The 19,413-nt window shown below is 40.5% G+C and overlaps 5 protein-coding genes and 1 long non-coding RNA gene across 10 annotated transcripts in view; 5 read left to right on the forward strand and 1 right to left on the reverse strand.

Moving 5' to 3' along the window:
* LOC122660520 (probable mannitol dehydrogenase) lies at positions 1-1,679 on the forward strand. The gene is made up of 5 exons (XM_043855856.1): positions 1-126; positions 246-359; positions 458-971; positions 1,190-1,343; positions 1,439-1,679. The coding sequence occupies exons 1-5, from the start codon at positions 29-31 to the stop codon at positions 1,639-1,641; spliced, it is 1,083 nt and encodes a 360-aa protein (XP_043711791.1). The 5' UTR covers positions 1-28; the 3' UTR covers positions 1,642-1,679.
* Positions 1,578-13,915, reverse strand: LOC122660525. The gene is made up of 3 exons (XR_006332705.1): positions 13,802-13,915; positions 5,730-5,736; positions 1,578-1,642 (listed from the first exon to the last, which is right to left on the reverse strand). It is a non-coding gene; the product is annotated as an uncharacterized LOC122660525 (long non-coding RNA).
* Positions 5,037-19,413, forward strand: part of LOC122660522 (probable mannitol dehydrogenase) — a 24,841-nt gene continuing 10,464 nt past the window's right edge. Inside the window, exon 1 of one of the 4 annotated variants that reach the window (XM_043855865.1) lies at positions 5,037-5,057. The gene's annotated coding sequence lies outside the window, so the exon portion shown is untranslated. Of the gene's footprint in view, positions 5,058-8,936; positions 8,977-19,413 lie in introns of those variants that run through there. The other 3 variants (XM_043855860.1, XM_043855862.1, XM_043855861.1) reach the window with 3 other exon arrangements.
* LOC122660519 (probable mannitol dehydrogenase) lies at positions 6,096-13,812 on the forward strand. The gene is made up of 6 exons (XM_043855855.1): positions 6,096-6,151; positions 10,934-11,032; positions 11,675-11,788; positions 12,208-12,721; positions 13,301-13,454; positions 13,589-13,812. The coding sequence occupies exons 2-6, from the start codon at positions 10,935-10,937 to the stop codon at positions 13,789-13,791; spliced, it is 1,083 nt and encodes a 360-aa protein (XP_043711790.1). The 5' UTR covers positions 6,096-6,151; position 10,934; the 3' UTR covers positions 13,792-13,812.
* LOC122660521 (probable mannitol dehydrogenase) lies at positions 6,102-8,841 on the forward strand. Its single transcript, XM_043855858.1, has 5 exons — positions 6,102-6,248; positions 6,436-6,549; positions 6,822-7,335; positions 8,357-8,510; positions 8,636-8,841. Exons 1-5 carry the CDS (start codon positions 6,151-6,153, stop codon positions 8,836-8,838), a joined length of 1,083 nt encoding a protein of 360 aa, XP_043711793.1. The 5' UTR covers positions 6,102-6,150; the 3' UTR covers positions 8,839-8,841.
* Positions 8,947-19,413, forward strand: part of LOC122660523 (probable mannitol dehydrogenase) — an 11,150-nt gene continuing 683 nt past the window's right edge. The window contains exons 1-4 of one of the 2 annotated variants that reach the window (XM_043855867.1): positions 8,947-8,976; positions 18,191-18,303; positions 18,551-18,664; positions 18,838-19,351. In XM_043855867.1, coding sequence (XP_043711802.1) covers positions 18,206-18,303; positions 18,551-18,664; positions 18,838-19,351 — 726 coding nt within the window. In that variant the 5' untranslated portion in view covers positions 8,947-8,976; positions 18,191-18,205. The remainder of the gene's footprint in view (positions 8,977-18,190; positions 18,304-18,550; positions 18,665-18,837; positions 19,352-19,413) is intronic. The other variant, XM_043855866.1, reaches the window with a different exon arrangement.

Here is a 19,413-nt window from a genome sequence, read left to right on the forward strand (position 1 = left end):
GTTTCGATCGTTTTTGGGTTTTTAAAGAATGTCGAAATCAGCAGAGGAAGAGCACCCGCGAAAGGCCTTTGGCTGGGCAGCCAGAGATCCTTCTGGAGTCCTCTCTCCATTTAAATTCTCCCGGAGGTAAATAGATATCTCTTCATTTCTAGATCTCTTTAAAGTTACACCAAATTTTTTCTCTTTACTATTTCTCCGTTTATTGATGTGTTTGGTTTGGTTTGGTTTGATTTGATTTGGTTTAGAGCAACGGAAGATGACGACGTGACCTTCAAAGTGCTCTACTGTGGGATCTGCCACTCCGACCTTCACTGCGTTAAGAACGAATGGGGAATTTCTACCTATCCTCTGGTTCCCGGGTATAACCTACCTCTCCAATAGATTCGATCGATTCTTAGTCTTTCTTGTAATGGGAACCATTTGTTTCTCTTAACTGGGATGCTTATCGAATGCGCAGGCACGAGATCGTCGGCGTGGTGACGGAAGTAGGGAGCAAGGTAACGAAATACAAAGTTGGCGACAAAGTGGGGGTTGGGTGCATGGTTGGAGCTTGTCACTCCTGCGATAGCTGCAAGAACGATCTTGAGAATTACTGTCCCAACATGATTCAAACCTATAACTCGACTAACTTCGATGGTACTAAGACCTACGGTGGCTACTCCGACTTCATGGTCGCCAGCGAGCGCTACATCATACGGATGGCTGAGAACATACCGCTCGACGCCAGTGCGCCGCTGTTGTGTGCCGGCATCACTGTCTACAGCCCCATGAAATATTACGGACTCTGCTCCCCGGGCATGCACTTGGGTGTAGTAGGTCTTGGTGGGCTTGGCCATGTGGCTGTCAAATTCGGCAAAGCACTTGGAATGAAGATCACTGTCATCAGCACCAGTACTGGCAAGAAGCAGGAAGCTCTCGAACGTCTCGGTGCCGATGCCTTCTTGGTTAGTCGTGACCAGGAACAGATGCAGGTAATGATGTGGGACTATTTTTTCTGTCAACCGCGTGGAACCTTGTCAATTTCTGATTCATATGGTTTTAGGTATTTCATTAATATGTTAAAAATTCTAGAGCTAATAGAACACGTTAAATCAATTCTACCGCGCATAACAGTTTATCCCATTTGTCCAAATCAATTCTTGAATGATGTTAACTTCAATTTATGGTGGTGCGGCCTTTGCGTATGTAGGCTGCCACAGGTACAATGGATGGTATCATCGACACAGTCTCTGCTGAACACCCTCTCTTGCCATTGATAAATCTACTTAAGACAAATGGGAAGCTCGTTATGGTGGGTGCACCGGAGCACCCACTCCAGCTGCCAGTCTTCCCTCTGCTCATGGGTGAGTACTGTATAGAGATCTCTATTAATTAATAAGTCCAATTTATAATCTTTTTGTCTCATTGTCTGTTCTGGTTTTTTCTATATAAAAAACAGGGAGGAAGATGGTAGCAGGAAGCGGCATTGGAGGAATGAAGGAGACGCAGGAGATGATCGATTTTGCTGCAAAACATAACATAACTGCAGACATTGATCTCATTCCGGTGGACTACCTCAACACTGCCATGGAACGACTTGTCAAGGCCGATGTGAAGTACCGATTCGTTCTCGATATTGGAAACACCTTGACCCCTGCTTAGGCTTAGAGCCAATTGCCTTTAATTCACCAGGGTTTAAAAGACACGGAATCGGGATCGATCCGATTGGAATCAACCTGGATCGATCTCTCAGTCCCTTTAATTTGACTTTGGAATTGTTGTGTTCTTTGCATTCATGCGAGCAATTTCCTGTTTTATGTATAAAGGTAGATCTTATGTGAGTACAATGATATGATACTCCGTGGGTTGACTCGGAGTGGAGTTGGGAAGTTTTTTATTGATGAAATAATGATAATTTCTTAGTTCTGTGGCCTACATCATATATATAATATAGGCGCACGTCCTACATCCAGACATATGAGGTGGAACAAGAGTGGAAAATTATCGCCCCCAGTACTAGGGGGTTGCTGTGCGCATCGTACGGTGCAGCACCGCCCATGTGTGCACAGTGAGCCCCACTGTATACACATGGGCGGTGTTGCACCGCATGATGCACACAGCACCCATAGTAATACTGGGGACGATAAAGGTCCAACATGAGTGGGGTTTGGATCATTTCGTCCACTCCCATGTGCACCACCAGAGTGCAGAGAACTTTATCTTATATAATATATATATCTGTTATTTGCAAAGTGAAAGTCTCCTTAACTCTGAAATGGTTGGAATTTTTTTTCAGAAAAATTGTAAAACTATTCAAAATAAATTTCAGTCTATGAAAATATTCACCTAATTTGTTGTTTAATCAAATTATTCAAACTAAATATGGGTCTCGCTCGGCTGAGGAAACCGATGAACAGGGAATTGGAAAAGTGCAAAGAGAGAAAGCGGAGGAGACAGAGAGAACCTCTTGGTGCAATCATGGAGTTTAATCATAGAACTTTGGATTAGATTGGGTAGTTTTGACCACATATAATGGGCAGCAGGAGTTTAATCATGGAACTCGAAGTGCAATCATAAAGTCACCTAATGCCTATTGGTGGATAAAAGATTCTTTCTCTTTGGGTTTTTTTTTTTGGTAAAGATTCTTTCTCCATCATGGCCCACAAAAAATCTCCATTGCATCTCGGATATATATCGATATCAATGGTATTTGATACTGATACAAGTCCAATACAATTCGGGAATATGATAAAAACCAAACAAAAAAAATGACTTCTCTTTTTTTTTTGTATTCAGACCCAATTTGGACTAATACAGTCAGATCCATCAATGTCGAATTGGTATCGATAGTGACCAATACAATCTCTAATATTCAAGAGGTAGCTTGCAGTAGCAGAAGACGATGGAGAGTTGTAGGTAAACTCTTCTCTTTTCTTCGTTCGAGCCTTGCGATAAGTTTTATTGAGAACAAATGTTTTAATTCAACCCCATTGTTTCACACAAAATGGTTTTATAATTTGAAAACCATGGTATAACATGTTTTGAAAAAAATAATGCAAACATATATTTGAGGCCGCGCTATTTTTATAAAACCAAAAACCTGACTGGTGATACCAAACAATACATTCCGTTTTTTCGTTCCACTAGCACAAAAAAACAACACCAAAAGGTCAAAAACAGCCGAATTTAGGTGGCTGATTTTACTTTAGCCCGTCATGGGATTGCCGGTTGGGTCATAATGACCAATCCCAAACTAAACTGAACATGGCCCAAAAGTCCAAAATAAAGACATGCCAAGAAGACCCAGCTACATGGTGGGCTCCCCAATCCCCAATGAGTTATATTGGGCCCACCCAGCCCATTGACAATCCTACGTCACTACTATGTCGAACCCTTGTGTACTTTTCACATGTAATAGAAATGAAATGCCTTATTTGTTCTATTTTTTGGGCAGGTCTATTTTCTCAAGTTCTTCTAATAAAGGGGGCAGAAATGATTAACCTACCCTTGCCACAATATACTGCCTGAGTGGGATCCACCCCCCTCTATTAGAGGCACTTGGGGAAATGGAACGGACAGAAAATGAAGCAGATAAAAATACTACCCGTAGCATCTCGAAGAAATGATACCCAACGGTGCCTAAAACTATGATTCTATCATGAGGGTTCAAATCGTCCCTTTTTATTTATTTATTTATAAAAGGAGATCTATTTGTTGAAGCGTGACTAATGCAAGGTGCCGAGATTATAAGATCAGACACCCAAAGAGAGGATATGGACCAAGATGTCCTACACACTATAGATATGACCCCTCCGAGCCAAAGAATCGGAAATGATGTCAATCTCTCTAGGAATGAGGAACAGGATACAAAGGAGGACAAGTACTTTATATCAAGTTTGATGTTTGTTACTTCAACTTGAGGAGACATACGCTTTGAGGAAATGTAGTCAATTAGTTACTTGCAATTGATTTCACAATGATGTTGTCCACACCTTGGAAGATTCCTTGGAGAAGACCCTCTCTAACTAAATCTGGTATTTGACGAGGAATGCTACACGTGGAGGATGACGCTGCTCTGCTATGTTAGTAAGTATATGGTAAGCAGATTCTACCAGGGCTGGCTCCCCATATTTGTAAATCAGATCTATCAAATTGGCCAATTTTATGCGTTTAATTGCTGCTCCCCATATTTGTCAATTTTCTACAACATCGTGGCAGACCGATTACGATAGAGGTGTTGCCTATTCGGGAAGATATTCTTTTATTATCTTCATCTTTTGTATCTTGTTCTTTTGCTTATGTTCTAAGGGAGATAAATAGTTTTGTTGACTCCCTGGTAAGGAGGGTCCGGTTAGTAACGCGTTCGACTATTTGACCTAATTCCAATCCATGGTTTATGGAGTTTGTTTCTACTTCACAACCTGTGTGTTCTACACGATAAATAATATAATACTCTTTCTACCAAAAAAATTGCTGCAACATCCTCAAGATGAAACAGAGCCAATAGCATGTCCTCACGCCAAACCCGGTTCTAATGGTTGATTAGATCCGAAACCAGCGAAGTAGAATGAGCTTTGGATTCTGTATGAATGATTTGCAGAATGGAAGTTGTAGGAAGCCAACTACTGTTGATGTTGCTGCCATTACCTACGATCCAAACCAGCCCCGATTGTAGAACTTTCCTCCTTTCTCTTCTAACAATCATCCCAATCGTCCTTTTTTTTTAACGGTTTAAAATTTAAGATCCAATCCCGTTTAATAATGGGACGATCTAATTCCGATTGCTTAGTGGTTATGGAACATTTAAAGCTATGTTTGGATGCTAAGAAAATAAAAAACATAATGAGACAAAAATTATGATGGTGCAATGATTAATTTATGTGTCCATCTGTCTCTTTAAATTCAAATTTTTTAAAATTTTTTTTATTCTTTTCTTTTGAAATTGGATCCTCTCCAACACGGCAGTGGCTTGGGATCTCAGATCCCAGTGAGGTCTCTCCATCTAATGATCACTAGGATCTGACATTTGTACTAGAGAGTATCTAGGGTTGGTCCAACTCTCTCTCTCTCTCTCTCTCCAATTCCTTTCTATTTCCTTATTGGTTTTTTAACTCTTTTTATCTTTTTCTAGGTGAAAAATTGACCTTTTAATTCTTGGATGGTTATGGGTTCTGGTTCCAAATTGCACCGTCACAAAATACGTGAACTATGTAAGGATAGGGGAAAAGGACTCTGTCCGAAGCATAGTTCAAGCGCCCAGAAACAACATGGGGTGAAATGTCCGTCCCACCCTACCCTTGTAAAAGGCAAAAATCCCATCCTTGTTGATGGGGAAACAAGGGTAAGGTCTTTTTATTCTTGAATGGTTATGGATTTTGATTCCAAATTGCACAACATGTGACAAAATGACCGCCCCACCCTCATTTTAAAAGGCAAAAATCCAACTTTTATTGATGGGTAAAGCAAGGATAAGGCTGAAAACATTATGACCCTCCCCAAATTCCCTACTCTAATTTCATATAAATTTCCTATCTTAAAAGACCGATCCTCTTCCAATTTGATGCATAGTAACTCACTTCCCGCCTTATGCGGCCGTTGCATGAAAACCGCCAACTATAAGTAATTTTGTAATTTTTCCGACTATCAAATTGTCCAAATATAGAAATGTTTGTGGCAGTTTGAACTGCATGCTTTGCACAACCTTGACTCTCTTTGTTGTTCTGGTCCACGTGGTCCTACAAAATAAAAACTTTAAAACTTTATTTCTTACTTCTTTGACGTGTGTCTTTTCAGTTCTTAGTCCTTGAGTGAAGCCAGATTTTAGTGAGTAGTTAGACGAAAATTTCTGTTGGACTTTTTTGATTTTTTGTTTTTGTTTTTGTCCTTGGCTAATAGCCTACGTCTTTACCCCAAAAAAAAAAAAAAAAAAAGCTCATCGACTACGTCAGATGAATCACAAATGAGGTTCGGGATTTTTCCTTATCCCTCGCGCAAGCCTTCTCTATATAAAGCAGGCTCAGGACTCACGAGAGCATCCCATACGTTTCTCTCCTTTCTGTTTCTCAACTCTAGGGTTAGTAGACGAAATTAGTTCTCGTTTTTATCTTAACGAAATCGCTTCCATCGTTTTTCTGGATTTTTGTGAAAAAGACTTGAAGAGAAAAACAGAGAATGTCGAAATCACCGGAGGAAGAGCACCCCCGAAAGGCCTTCGGCTGGGCAGCCAGAGATTCTTCTGGAGTCCTCTCCCCTTTTAAATTCTCTCGAAGGTAGATCTCTTCTTTCCTCTTTAAAAATTGACAGCAAAGATTCACTTTATTGTTTGGTTATAATGTGATGAATGACTATTCGATCTTCATTTCGTTATAGATCGATCTTGCAAAATCGTTAGTCCAACTAAAAGATTGCTCTGGTTGTGAGTTTTATTGATGAGTTTAATTGATTTTAATTGTTTAGGGCAACGGGAGACGAAGACGTGACCTTCAAAGTGCTCTACTGTGGGATCTGCCACTCCGACCTTCATTGCATTAAGAACGAATGGGGAATTTCTACCTATCCATTGCTCCCCGGGTAACAACAACTCATTAAATTTGAATTCAATCGCATCCAAACCGTTTAGAGGTATTCGTATTTGGCTAGGAAATATCTGGTTTCCATCACATCCGATCCGTTTACATTCTTAAAGCCAAATCAACCCGAACCGATCAAGCCTTATTACTATTCTGACTCAAATTTTGAATTTTGATAGTGGACCAATGAGTGTCTAAAACTGAACCAATTTGCCTGATTTAGCCGATCAATAAATTCTTTTGACCGCAATGCCGATCTTATCTTATGCGCAGGCACGAGATCGTGGGCGTAGTGACGGAGGTGGGAAGCAAGGTAAAGAAATACAAAGTGGGTGACAAAGTGGGCGTTGGGTGCCTGGTTGGAGCTTGTCACTCCTGCGACAACTGCACGAACGATCTCGAGAATTACTGCCCCAAGAGCATCCAAACCTATAACTCGATCAATATAGATGGTACTAAGACCTACGGTGGCTACTCTGACTTGATGGTCGCCAACGAGCGCTACATCGTCCGGATGCCCGAGAACATGCCACTCGAGGGTGGTGCGCCTCTGTTATGTGCCGGCATCACCGTCTACAGCCCCATGAAGTATTACGGACTCTGCTCTCCCGGTATGCACTTGGGTGTGGTTGGACTTGGTGGGCTTGGCCATGTTGCTGTCAAATTTGGCAAAGCTCTTGGGATGAAGATCACTGTCATCAGCACTAGCATTGGCAAGAAGCAGGAAGCCCTTGAGCGTCTCGGTGCCGATGCCTTCTTGGTCAGTCGTGACCAGCAACAGATGCAGGTAATTTGGAACCTTGAATTGCTTGCCTTTACCCTTCGTCTCCAACTAAGACAATTAACTAAACTTGGTAAAGATACATTTCCCACTGGACCGGGACCACTACACTGATTCTTGTGGGTCCCAGTTTTTGTAAAAATGCTTTGCTTCCAAAAGAAAAAAATATCCATTTTTTTTTAAGATCAAATCTCCGTGTCGAGGGTGCAAGCTGCACCTAGAAACATGGGTTGGACGAAATGACCACCATGCCCCCTGAAAGACAGACTCATGTGTCTGGGCACAGGATGTGCTGTGGCACAGAGAACATTAGTCCTTTTTTATTTTCTTTTACTTGCAATCAATGAGTCTTAGGTTGTGTTTGGTGTACATTCTCATAAGAGATTCTAAGTTTAGAATGCATTCTGAAATTTTATTCTTCTTTTTCTTTTGTTTCAGAACGTATTCAAGTCCAAAATCTACGCTTAGAATGCATAACAAACAGCATAAGTTTTATCCCTGATTGATTCAACTCTTGATTTTGTCAGGCTTTCCCCATGGATTATGGGGTCTTATACGGGTATTCGGCTCTCCTCCAGTCGTGGTAGGCTAGCAAAAACAAGGGCTTTTGGGTCATTTCATAGGTAGGCCCCACCTATAAAATGACCAACCCCCCTCCCTTTGTTTTTATGAATTTTTATCCTCTCAATTTGCCTGCCTATACTTGCTGTCAAGTACATATAATAGAGGGAGGTGGACCCCATCTTGGACAATGTGTTCGGGCAGGGGTAGGATAATCATTTTTGCCCCCTCTATTAGATGTACTTGACATCAAGTACGGGCAGGTAAATTGAGAGGATAAAGATCCGCTTTTGCTAGGCTGCATCCTCCAGCTCCCGCCACAACTGAAGGAGAGCTAGGTCCCTTACATGGTCCCAGGGTTTGTGCCCTCAATCCAAATGGGCCAGTTGAAGTTTCATACCCAAAAGTAACAAATAGAATCTTTTTTATTATTAAATGGATTTTAAACTTCCCTTTGCTTGTGTAGGCTGCCACAGGAACAATGGATGGTATCATTGACACAGTCTCTGCTGAACACCCTCTCCTGCCATTGATGGTTCTGCTTAAATCGAATGGGAAGCTCGTTATGGTGGGTGCACCGGAGCGGCCACTCCAGCTGCCGGTTTTCCCTCTGCTCATGGGTGAGTACTACTAATACGACATCTGTATAGATTTTTGTATTAATAGTAAATATATACTGATTATAAGTCCAAACTAATAATCTTTTTTGCTTCATCGTCTGCCTTGTTTTTCTATATATAAACAGGGAGGAAGTTGGTGGCAGGAAGCTGCATTGGTGGAATGAAGGAGACGCAGGAGATGATAGATTTTGCAGCAAAACACAACATAACTGCAGACATTGAGCTCATTCCAGTCGACTACCTCAACACCGCCATGGAGCGCCTTGTTAAGGCCGACGTGAAATACCGATTTGTTCTTGATGTTGGAAAAACCATGACCCCCGCTTAGGCTTAGAGCCAGTTGCCTTCCATCGATCCTTTCTGAGGTCTATCCATCTCATGATCACTGAATCTGACATATGTACTGGAGAGATGAAGGGCTGATCCCTCTTATGTGCTCTCTCTCTCTCTCTCTCTCTCTCTCTCTTTTCCATTTTCTATGCAAAAATTATCAATTTGTTGTACTTTTTATTTTTTATTAACTCTTATTATTTTTTGGAATCGTAAAAAATTCGATATCGGCAGAAGGATGATATGCCATATCGCTATGATGATCACATCATATCTCTGATTACGCCATGACGCAGGATCACGATATGATGCAATCCATGATATTACGTCATCACTATAGCGATATATTGCGTATGGTATCATATATAACTAGGGATGTAAATGGATAATTGAAATTCGAATCCGAATCCATATCCGTATTTGTTTAGGGGCATCCGTATTCGTTTAGAGATATCCGAAAAATAATCCGAATACTTCGATTAAAATCTGCCTGAAAAAAAATTCGAATAGTTAATAATAAAAAATTAAGTAAATAATGATTTTGAGAGTTTTTGAAGATTAAACAAGTTCTAGAATATGATGAAAAGAGAATCATGATCTAAGAGATATGGATTGAGAGTAAATAGTATCTGCTAAGGGGAGAAAGGTCCGGGTCACACAAGGCAGAGATGTAAACGGATGGTCAAAAATCCGAATCCGAATCTGAATCCGAATCCGAATCCGTTTAGAGGTATCCGTATTCGACCAGGAAATATCCGACTCCGATCACATCCGATTCGTATCCGATCCATTTACATCCCTATATATAACGATATGATATGGATCGGTCTTTTATTATATCGATAATGAGTTAAAATCAGATCGGTACTGAAAAGTGGATTCAGTTACACAAAAAAGGAAGAAAAAAAGGGTCCATAAAATATCTATATCACAATTGGATATCAGAAAATCGCAATGTTGGGACATGACATCGATGGCGATATGGCGTGACCATCATAGTGATTTATCGTGTATGATATCATCAATATCGATATGATATGGCTCAATCTCATACCGTATTTATTATGAGTCGATATCAGGTGGGTATTTAAAGCGGTTTGGTTACACCCAGAGGAAGAAAAGAATGAAAGTTTAAATGAAAATAAAAAATATATATATAAAAAAAACTGACATTGATTTTTATAAGTAATTAATTATAAAGCATTAATTAAGGTTAAATATGCATCTTAAATGAATCCTAGCAATACTGGTTTAAGCATTTCCTTATTGGCTTTTATCTCTCTTTTTTATTTGTTTTTGTGAAAAATTGGGTTTTTAATTGTTGAACATTTGGAAAATTCGTCTCAAATCCCCAAATCATCTTATTTAATGATGAAAATTTTGAGCTTGGGCCTTCAATGCCGCTACAACTCCACCACTAACCTCAGCTATTGATGTCGTAAATATTGGTAGCTACCAAGGTGGTTCAACCACTGGTACTATTACAATGTTACCTCATAGATATTCCGTTCAACCAACTTTTACATTTAATGATCATAATTCTAAAAATAGTTATACATTTAAGTGTTTAACATATGACCCATAATGCCTGTTACAATGATTAACGCTCATCAACCATCTCAATTGACCGGTAATTACATGTGGCAACAGTTCTCCAACTATCTGTTGTCCAACATTAGGAACCTACGGTGTCTATTAGAAATGCTTTTGGCAGTTTGCACTGCATGCTTTGCCCTACTTTATTTTTTTGGTAAAATCCCTACTCTGACTGACTCTCTGTTTTCTGGTTTATGTGGTCCTCTAACATTCTTGAAGTGAAGCCGGATTTTAGTGGTGAGACGAAAACTTCTGTTGGACTTTTAATTTTTCTTTCGATCCTTAGCTCACCGCCTACGTCAGATGAATCACAAATAAGGTTCGGGATTTTTCCTTCCTTATCCCTCGCGCAAGGGTTCTTTATAAAGCAGGCTCAGGACTCACGAGAGAATCCGTGTACTACTCTCTCCTTAAGTCCTTCTGTTTCTCAACTCTAGGGTTAGTAGAGGAAATTAGTTCTCGTTTTTTCTTGGTTTTTGTGAAGAAGACTAGAAGAGAATGTCGAAATCACCAGAGGAAGAGCACCCTCGAAAGGCTTTTGGCTGGGCAGCGAGAGATTCTTCTGGAGTCCTCTCTCCTTTTAAATTCTCTCGGAGGTAGATCTCTTCTTTCCTCTTTAAATTTTACAGAAAAGTTTTCTTTATTGTTTTGATTTTAATGTGATGAATGACTATGCTGCATTTCTTTCTCCATTATTTCGTTATAGATCTTGCAAATCGTTAGTCGAATTAAAAGATTGCTCTGGCTGTCGTGATTTATTTCTAATTTTTCTCCATCCTTGCTTGACGATCTGTAGATCAATCACTGTGATTTTGATCAAATCTTTGTATCTTTCTTTCTTTTTTGGCTTATCTCTCTTTTCTGTTATAGAGGAACATAGAAAAAGGGTTTCTTTTCATTCCACTCGCAAATTTCTTTCTTTTTCTGGTGTTTTCCATCTAAAATCTGCTAATCGAAAACTTAACATTTTTCTTTTTTATGAACGAGGTAGAAAACCTAGAACTGTTTTCTAATCCTCTTCAGAGTCCTTTCCTCTCTCTGTTCATGATTTTGAATCAGAGAAAGAGAGTACAGTGAAGAGTTTATTTTTTTTTGCAGCAGTTAATTAATGCAATTAATGATTTTCAGAAAAAATTAATTGTGAACATTTACTACAACTGCCACCGACTCTTGAACCTTTATTTCATTCATCGATTTTTAAATCTGTGGGTTTTATTGATGTGTTTGATTTTGTTTAGGGCAACGGGAGACGAAGACGTATCCTTCAAAGTTCTCTACTGTGGGATCTGTCACTCCGATGTTCACTGCGTCAAGAACGAATGGGGATTTTCTACCTATCCATTGCTCCCTGGGTAACACAACTAATTAAATTAAAACAACCTTTCTTCATTTCTTCTTTCCATTAAAATGCTGTAGAGTGTAGAGCACACAACAACAATGGCATGCACGTACGGTCACAAGCACGTGAGCCTTTATTATTCCCCATCTGGCCTCCAAGACCACAGAATCTATTTCCTTGATTTGTGGCTACGATCCTGCCACGTATATTGGCTTTTAATTGCCAATTGGTCTGTCTCCTGAAACTTCGTAAGGATGTGACCTTTGAAATATTCAGTTCCTCATGGTTGCCCCGGCTCGACCCAGCCGCAGCAGGGCTGATGCCACTGGTTCAGGCCAACCCAAACGGTCCAGCCCTATTCAAATTTTGTTAGTGAGTGTCTAAAACCGAACAAATAAATTCTTTTGGCCGGAATGCCGATCTTATGCGCAGACACGAGATCGTGGGCGTAGTGACGGAGGTGGGAAGCAAGGTAAAGAAATACAAAGTGGGTGACAAAGTGGGCGTTGGGTGCCTGGTTGGAGCTTGTCACTCCTGCGACAACTGCAAGAACGATCTCGAGAATTACTGCCCCAAGAGCATCCAAACCTATAACTGGATCAACGTAGACGGTACTAAGACCTACGGTGGCTACTCTGACTTGATGGTCGCCAACGAGCGCTACATCGTCCGGATGCCCGAGAACATGCCACTCGAGGGTGGTGCGCCTCTGTTATGTGCCGGCATCACTGTCTACAGCCCCATGAAGTATTACGGACTCTGCTCTCCCGGTATGCACTTGGGTGTGGTAGGACTTGGTGGACTTGGCCATGTGGCTGTCAAATTTGGGAAAGCTCTTGGAATGAAGATTACAGTCATCAGTACCAGTATTGGCAAGAAGCAGGAAGCACTCGAGCGTCTCGGTGCCGATGCCTTCTTGATCAGTCGTGACCAGGAACAGATGCAGGTAATTTGGAACCTTGAATTGCTTGCCTTAACCCTTCTCCTCCGACTAAGACAATTAACTAAACTTGGTAAAGAACCACTTTATTTAAAAAAGAAAAAAATTAGACCCAATTTCAGTTTCCTTTCACCAACTGTGAAGGAGATTAGACTTTAACTACACTACGGGGATGATGGGTATATTTGACTTTTCCTGTGGGAGAACCTATTCCATTGGTAGTGGAAAACTTTCTAAACCACTGCAAACTTGAGCCAAGACAACACAAACCAAGTTGGTCCTATCGTCCTGACCCATTTTTAACGGGTGACATCAACGAATCTTTCTCCTCTCAGGTTCCTGTCCCCGTCAGGTTCGTAGGTTCGTCTCATAGGGAGGACAGAAATGACGACCTCACCCCTCCTGGTCAGTGTGTTCGGGCAGGGGTTCAAATAGGGGGTGAGGTCGTCATTTCCGATCCCCTATAAGAGGAACCTACGAACCTGACCGGACAGGGAACCTGAGAGGAGTTCCGACATCAACTTTGTGGTGAATTAACATGTGTCGTATGAATGGGGTTGTTTCAAGAGAAGTTTTCATGTGTAGGCTGCCACAGGCACAATGGATGGTATCATTGACACAGTCTCTGCTGATCACCCTCTCCTGCCATTGATGGCTCTGCTTAAGACGAATGGGAAGCTCGTTATGGTGGGTGCACCGGAGCGGCCACTCCAGCTGCCGGTCTTCCCTCTGCTCATGGGTGAGTGGTAGTACTACTAATACGACAGCTGTATAGATCTTTAATTTGTATTAATAGTAAATATATACTCATTAGAAGTCCAAATTAATAATATTTTTTGGCTTCATCGTCTGCCTTGTTTTTCTATAAAACAGGGAGGAAGATGGTGGCAGGAAGCTGCATTGGAGGAATGAAGGAAACGCAGGAGATGATAGATTTTGCAGCAAAACACAACATAACTGCGGACATTGAACTCATTCCAGTCGATTACGTCAACACCGCCATGGAGCGGCTTGTCAAGGCCGACGTGAAATACCGATTCGTTCTCGATATTGGAAAAACCATGACCCCCGCTTAGGCTTTTAGACCCAGTTGCCTTCCATTGGTCTTCTTTCTGAATTGTTCATTTTTGCAGCAATGGTTTGTGACCTGGAATTGAAGTATTGAAGAAGAGGATGGACATGCACAAATAAAATGTTGGGTGGTCTTGAAACCTTTTTTGACTTTTTTTCAAGTGTGTGTGTTTTGTTTTTTTTTTGGTTCCTCGTGAACAATCTCCTGTTTTATTTTATAAGTTTTGTTTTACTTTAGACATGTGATGTGAAGCATGTGATCCTCTGAAGTTTAGAAAACCATATATGTCGTCTTTTTGGTGGGGGTTTTGTGTTTTCTTACTCTTGTGCTGTGCCCCACATATAACATTGTTTATTTAGGAAAGTCTAGTCTGCTCAACTCTCAACTCTCAACTCTCAACTCTCAACCCTCCACTCTCCACTCTCAACTCTCAACTCTCAACTCTCACCTCTCACCTCTCACCTCTCACCTCTCAACTGCCAACTCCCAAGTAGTTGGAGTTAGTGTTTTTGGGCCGGTCATAGAGCTTAGGTCGTCTATGGGGCCATAGTGATTTTTCTTCTCTTTTTGGAAAGTAAATAAAGGACAAAATTTTCTTCCATCAGATTGAAACATTCACCACACTATGCTAAGGTTCAAAAATCTTATGAGTGTTATAAATTTATAATGGGAAAAGGTTGGGTATGTTTTTTTTTTTGGTAAACAAAGGTTGGGTATGTTAGCGGTATATTGTATGTGTCTATCTTTTTCTCTCTCTTTTTAGGGGATAAAGGAGTTATTTCAAAAGGTGGAAGAGAGAGAAAGACATACATAGGAAGCTAGCATTACGGTATACTTATCCCTCTCTTATTTACAATATAAAAGAATCTCCCCATACATGATATCAAATGTTGATCGATGGCAATCATTCTATCCCTTGGAGAGTAAGATGACGAATTTGGCCATTTGATATGTGGGAATGCTCAAGATTGTAAACATGTCCAATATCAATCTCAAATTTAATCATTTACTTTTCCATGTGATGTTACACCTTCCCTTCCCATGTTTGGTCCCCTCATTAATTCCGTACATCTTCTTTGTAGCTCTAAATTAATAATGGTTCATCTTGCTATGGGCCAACTATGACTGAGTGGAGTTGAAATTGATAAATAAATAGGGGAATGTGAAGCCAACTTATACCCAAAATTTGAACCCTATCAAAGTTGTTTCATGGTGGAACTCGTACAAGGTTACGAAAATCAAATGCCACCGACATCGTCACATACAATTTTTATGAAGTACACAATATTATTGAGTACTCCTTAACCAGTAGAGAAATGTACATAGTGTTGACATTGCCCGGCTTTAGCTATTTTTTTGACATAACGGACAGATTCAGTATTTTTACAATAGTAGGTAACCGTAGGAGCAATATCTACTATGAACAGGAGGTCTGCAATCATAGCCCAAGGCCATGGTTTGTTGGTCGGGGATGGAAAAATCTCAGTAACGAGTTGGTTAGAGACCCAGATTTCCTTTACATCTAACCCCATTCTCTTAGCACAGATTAATCCCTATTTTATACAAAGCAGGTCTGGCTCCAAGTCATTTTTGGGAGTTACATGTCCTGCTTCAAAAAACAACACGCATCCATGTAATATAATGATAAATGCCCAGCCCGCATTAGTCAATTCAGAACTATTGTATCCTACACATATTAAAACAGGAAAATCAAGCACAGGAAGGCGGTTAGAAGATTGGGAAATATAGTCATCCGGAGGGGGAGGAGAAACACATTGGGGGGGGGGGGGTAGAGGGAGAGGATAAATCTAGATATGAAATCCATTTATTTACGGCATGTAGAACCCAGTGGGGATCAGGCTTGGATGAAGAAGTTACCACCCGGTTTCTGGCAGTCCAGATAAAATAACAAGTTATCATAAAAACACTAAAGAACCATCTTAAAGTTTGTTTGCCTAGTGCATATTTGTAAAGAAAAGCAACATACATGTCCGTGAGACTTGGAAACTTTCGATATTCTGTTCTGAGGCCTAAAGGTCCAGCAGCCCAAATGTGTTTGGCCCAATCGCAAGACAAAGAAATGCCATGAAGATTCGACGCAGTTGCCACAAAAAACGCAGGAGGATTCAATCTGGATCCATTTTGAAAGAGTAGCCTTGATGGGAATTCCTGCATTAAGCAAACGCCAGAAAAAAACTTTAAACTTTGGGTGGATTGTGAGTTTTCAAAAGAAATTCCACCAAGATTTAATTAGAGGGTTGGGGGTGCAATCATTAGAAATAATCATTTTAGCAACCAGTTTGGTGGTGGAGAGTATACCAGTTTTGGAGGTAATGCACCACCAGCAATCAGGAGAATCAAAGGTATTAATCAACCGAACTTTAGAATAAACAGAATCAGGCAACCATTGTGTCAAAAGAGCATGGTTCCAATTTGAATGGACAATAAAATCAGCGGTCTTGGTAGAGTAGCATGTGGGGGTTAAAGGCAATAGAGATGCAGAGGAGAGAACCTGAGGTACCGAGGGTACCCATTTTTCAGTCTAGAAAAAATAAGTTTCTCCATTCCCTATGTTCCTAATAATCGTTTTGTCAAGTGTTTTAGCCATACAGATGATACTGTTCCAGGTCCAAGACCCTTTTTCGGAGCCTGGTCCTAGGATCAAAGAAGGAAAACTTTGAGAAGTACTTTGCTTTGAGAATCTTGGCCCATAAAGAGGAATGGTCGGTTAGTAATCGCCAACCCAACTTGGTTAGAAGAGCCTTATTGTGATTTTTGGCCCTGCGGAAACCAAGACTGCCCGAATATTTGGGCCAGCAACATTGATCCCAAGAAATTAAGGCAGTATTCTTTGTTTGGCCAGAACCACCCCCAAGCCAAACTTGCTGGCAGATCGAATCAATATTTCTACTTAGTATAAAGCATAATGAGAAAAGATTCTCTAAGCCACTGAAGTATGGAACACTAGCACCTCTATGTTAGTCTCTCTTCTCTTCACATAAAATGATATCGTTGTCCTTCAATTTACTATAAATATGTTGTTGAACTTCGTTGGTGTGCTCCTCTATGTTGCTTGCTCAGAGAATCCTATCCTAAGCAAAATTTAATTCAATGCATCAAAAACGGCAAGAGTATATTAGATTGATGAAATAATCCAAGGTGTTATCCTCTATATGAATGACGATGAAAATTCTTATTTATGTATTAAATTATCAACAATTTTGTAAAGCAAACCACCTTCACTAAGGCTATACTTGACTACTTGTGCGCAAATAACCTATCTTGTTAACCTCCAAAATAAATGAGAAAATTTTAAAACGGACGCTAGATAAATAAGTCATTTTTTCATGTTGGATTAGCTAGGCTTGTTAATGCCTTACATTTTGTTTTCCCTTTCATTTGTTGTTTTAAATTTTTAATGTCATTCTGTGTCATTGTTTCTTCTTAGTTCGAGTATTGTCATGTTAACTTGAAACATGTTAGGGCACTTAACGGTTTCACTTTTTTATTATATTATTGTTGGTTTTTTTTTTTTTTTCAATCAAAGATTGTGTGTGGAATGAACTATTGAATAAAGGGTCATGGTCTCTATTTTATAGTACTGTGTCTTTGTTCCATCTCTCACATTTGATCGATGTGAAACTAAACTCTCAAATCTCACCAACATGGCTACACAATTACACAATTCAATGAGGCCCTGCCTTCTTCACATGGCATGTTGGGTAGTTTTGGGGTGTAAGTTTGGCCTCGTGAATCAGAGCCTACCCTGTGCTCAAACAGGACCTAGGTTGGACTTATCAACCCATACGCCATACGGTGGGCATAGGCTACGATTTTTAGGCCTGAAGTTCGATCGATTTGGATCTGAGCTGAATCCTCCTCATGTTAAGCCTAACCTAGCCTGACCCTGATTTTAACATTATTATATATATATATTACATATTACGTTTAAGGCTTTTAAGTTATTAAGATTATTTTCAAAAATGATTGATGTTGATGATATGTTTTTTTTATGACATATAAGGACAACAATAACAAAAAAGAAAAGCAACTCTAGTAAAATTAGGGTCAATCAGGGTCAATCCGTTCTAACCTGACCTGATCAGGATTAATCTGGACTAGCCTGAATTGGGCTGAGCCCGACAGAGTTGGGCCTTGGTCAGTTGACCCGGGTTGGGCTTGAACTGAGCTAAAAGGACTCAGAGATCGAAAAACCCAGCCTATCTCACTCTCACCCCTAGGCAGTTCAATATAATTAACTCTAAGTGCTGCTATTCCCAACGTGCTAATAAATTTAAGCCCATGTGATCCAATTCCCAATGTCAACTTCATTTTACATCTAGTTAAAGTGTTAAACTCTCTCTCTCTCTCTCTGAAGTGAACTGTGAACTGTGAACTGTGAACTGTGAACTGTGAAAATGGCAAAATCCGCAGAGGAGGAACATCCACAAAAAGCCGTGGGATGGGCAGCCAGAGATCCTTCTGGAGTCCTTTCGCCCTTTAAGTTTTCAAGGAGGTGACCTTTCGCTTTCTTTCTCCCTTTTGTTGTTTCTGCTTCTGTGTGCTACTTTTCATTTGCTCTCATTGGGGTTAAATCCCCTGATCACCGATTATAAATTATCTTTGAAACTTGCCCTTTCTTAGGAAATTCTTATTTGGGTACCCCTTTTCTTAATATCTAATCTACCAAAATCGTCTCTTTTTCGCTTTGTTTAATCGAGTAGTTGAAGATGATGCTTGGGTTTCTATGTTTTGAGTTGCAGAGATAATGGCGACAACGATGTAACCATCAAGATACTGTATTGTGGGATCGGTCATACCGACCTTCACAATCTTAAGAATGAATGGGGAACTTCTCTCTATCCTATGGTCCCTGGGTAAGTACAATCATACTCAGTTTCTATCATTCTTTTCTTCCCCAATTTTCGCAAATTTTTTTCCATTTTCCCGCACAGGATCGGTCTAATCCGGATCGTCTCAACCGATTCCAATCCGTATCGGCCGGATTTGATCCGATTTTTCAAACCAAGAAATTCTGTTGCTGCTGCAGGTACGAAATTGCGGGTGTGGTGACAGAGGTTGGGCGTAATGTAACCAAATTCAGAGTGGGAGATAAGGTTGGCGTTGGGTGCATGATCGGGTCATGTCGTTCTTGCGACAACTGCGCCCAGGACTTGGAGAATTACTGCCACAAAGGTATCCTTACATACAATTCTGCCTACTACGACGGCTCAATTACCTTTGGTGGGTTCTCTGATAAGGTCGTCGTCGACCATAACTATGTGCTTCGTTTCCCCGACAACCTGCCCTTAGATGCTGCTGCACCATTACTGTGTGCTGGTATTACAGTTTACAGTCCCATGAAGTATTTTGGGTTTAATGAACCTGGAAAGCACCTGGGTGTGGTTGGTCTTGGTGGACTTGGTCATATGGCTGTCAAGTTTGGTAAGGCTTTCGGACTCAAGGTTACGGTGATCAGCACGTCGGCTAGTAAGGAGAAGGACGCGCTTGAGCGACTCGGTGCCGACTCATTCTTGATTAGCCATGACCCTGATCAAATGCAGGTAAGTAAAATGGAGGAAAGTTGTTGCTTTTAGCTTTAGTGAAGTGGGATTGATCATGTATT

The sequence above is a fragment of the Telopea speciosissima genome, chromosome 4 (genome assembly GCF_018873765.1).
Source record: "Telopea speciosissima isolate NSW1024214 ecotype Mountain lineage chromosome 4, Tspe_v1, whole genome shotgun sequence".
NCBI classification, from domain to species: Eukaryota; Viridiplantae; Streptophyta; class Magnoliopsida; order Proteales; family Proteaceae; genus Telopea; species Telopea speciosissima.

What these genes read in the sequence shown, in the direction of transcription:
- LOC122660521 (XM_043855858.1), top strand. Translation starts at nt 6,151, where the DNA reads ATGTCGAAATCACCGGAGGAAGAGCACCCCCGAAAGGCCTTCGGCTGG. An exon ending in ACCTATCCATTGCTCCCCGG is followed by an intron (nt 6,550 to 6,821) that starts GTAACAACAACT and finishes TCTTATGCGCAG; the next exon opens with GCACGAGATCGTGGGCGTAG. An exon ending in GGTTTTCCCTCTGCTCATGG is followed by an intron (nt 8,511 to 8,635) that starts GTGAGTACTACT and finishes ATATATAAACAG; the next exon opens with GGAGGAAGTTGGTGGCAGGA.
- LOC122660520 (XM_043855856.1), top strand. Translation starts at nt 29, where the DNA reads ATGTCGAAATCAGCAGAGGAAGAGCACCCGCGAAAGGCCTTTGGCTGG. An exon ending in CCATTTAAATTCTCCCGGAG is followed by an intron (nt 127 to 245) that starts GTAAATAGATAT and finishes GATTTGGTTTAG; the next exon opens with AGCAACGGAAGATGACGACG. An exon ending in GTGACCAGGAACAGATGCAG is followed by an intron (nt 972 to 1,189) that starts GTAATGATGTGG and finishes TTGCGTATGTAG; the next exon opens with GCTGCCACAGGTACAATGGA.
- LOC122660519 (XM_043855855.1), top strand. Translation starts at nt 10,935, where the DNA reads ATGTCGAAATCACCAGAGGAAGAGCACCCTCGAAAGGCTTTTGGCTGG. An exon ending in GTGACCAGGAACAGATGCAG is followed by an intron (nt 12,722 to 13,300) that starts GTAATTTGGAAC and finishes TTTCATGTGTAG; the next exon opens with GCTGCCACAGGCACAATGGA. An exon ending in GGTCTTCCCTCTGCTCATGG is followed by an intron (nt 13,455 to 13,588) that starts GTGAGTGGTAGT and finishes TCTATAAAACAG; the next exon opens with GGAGGAAGATGGTGGCAGGA.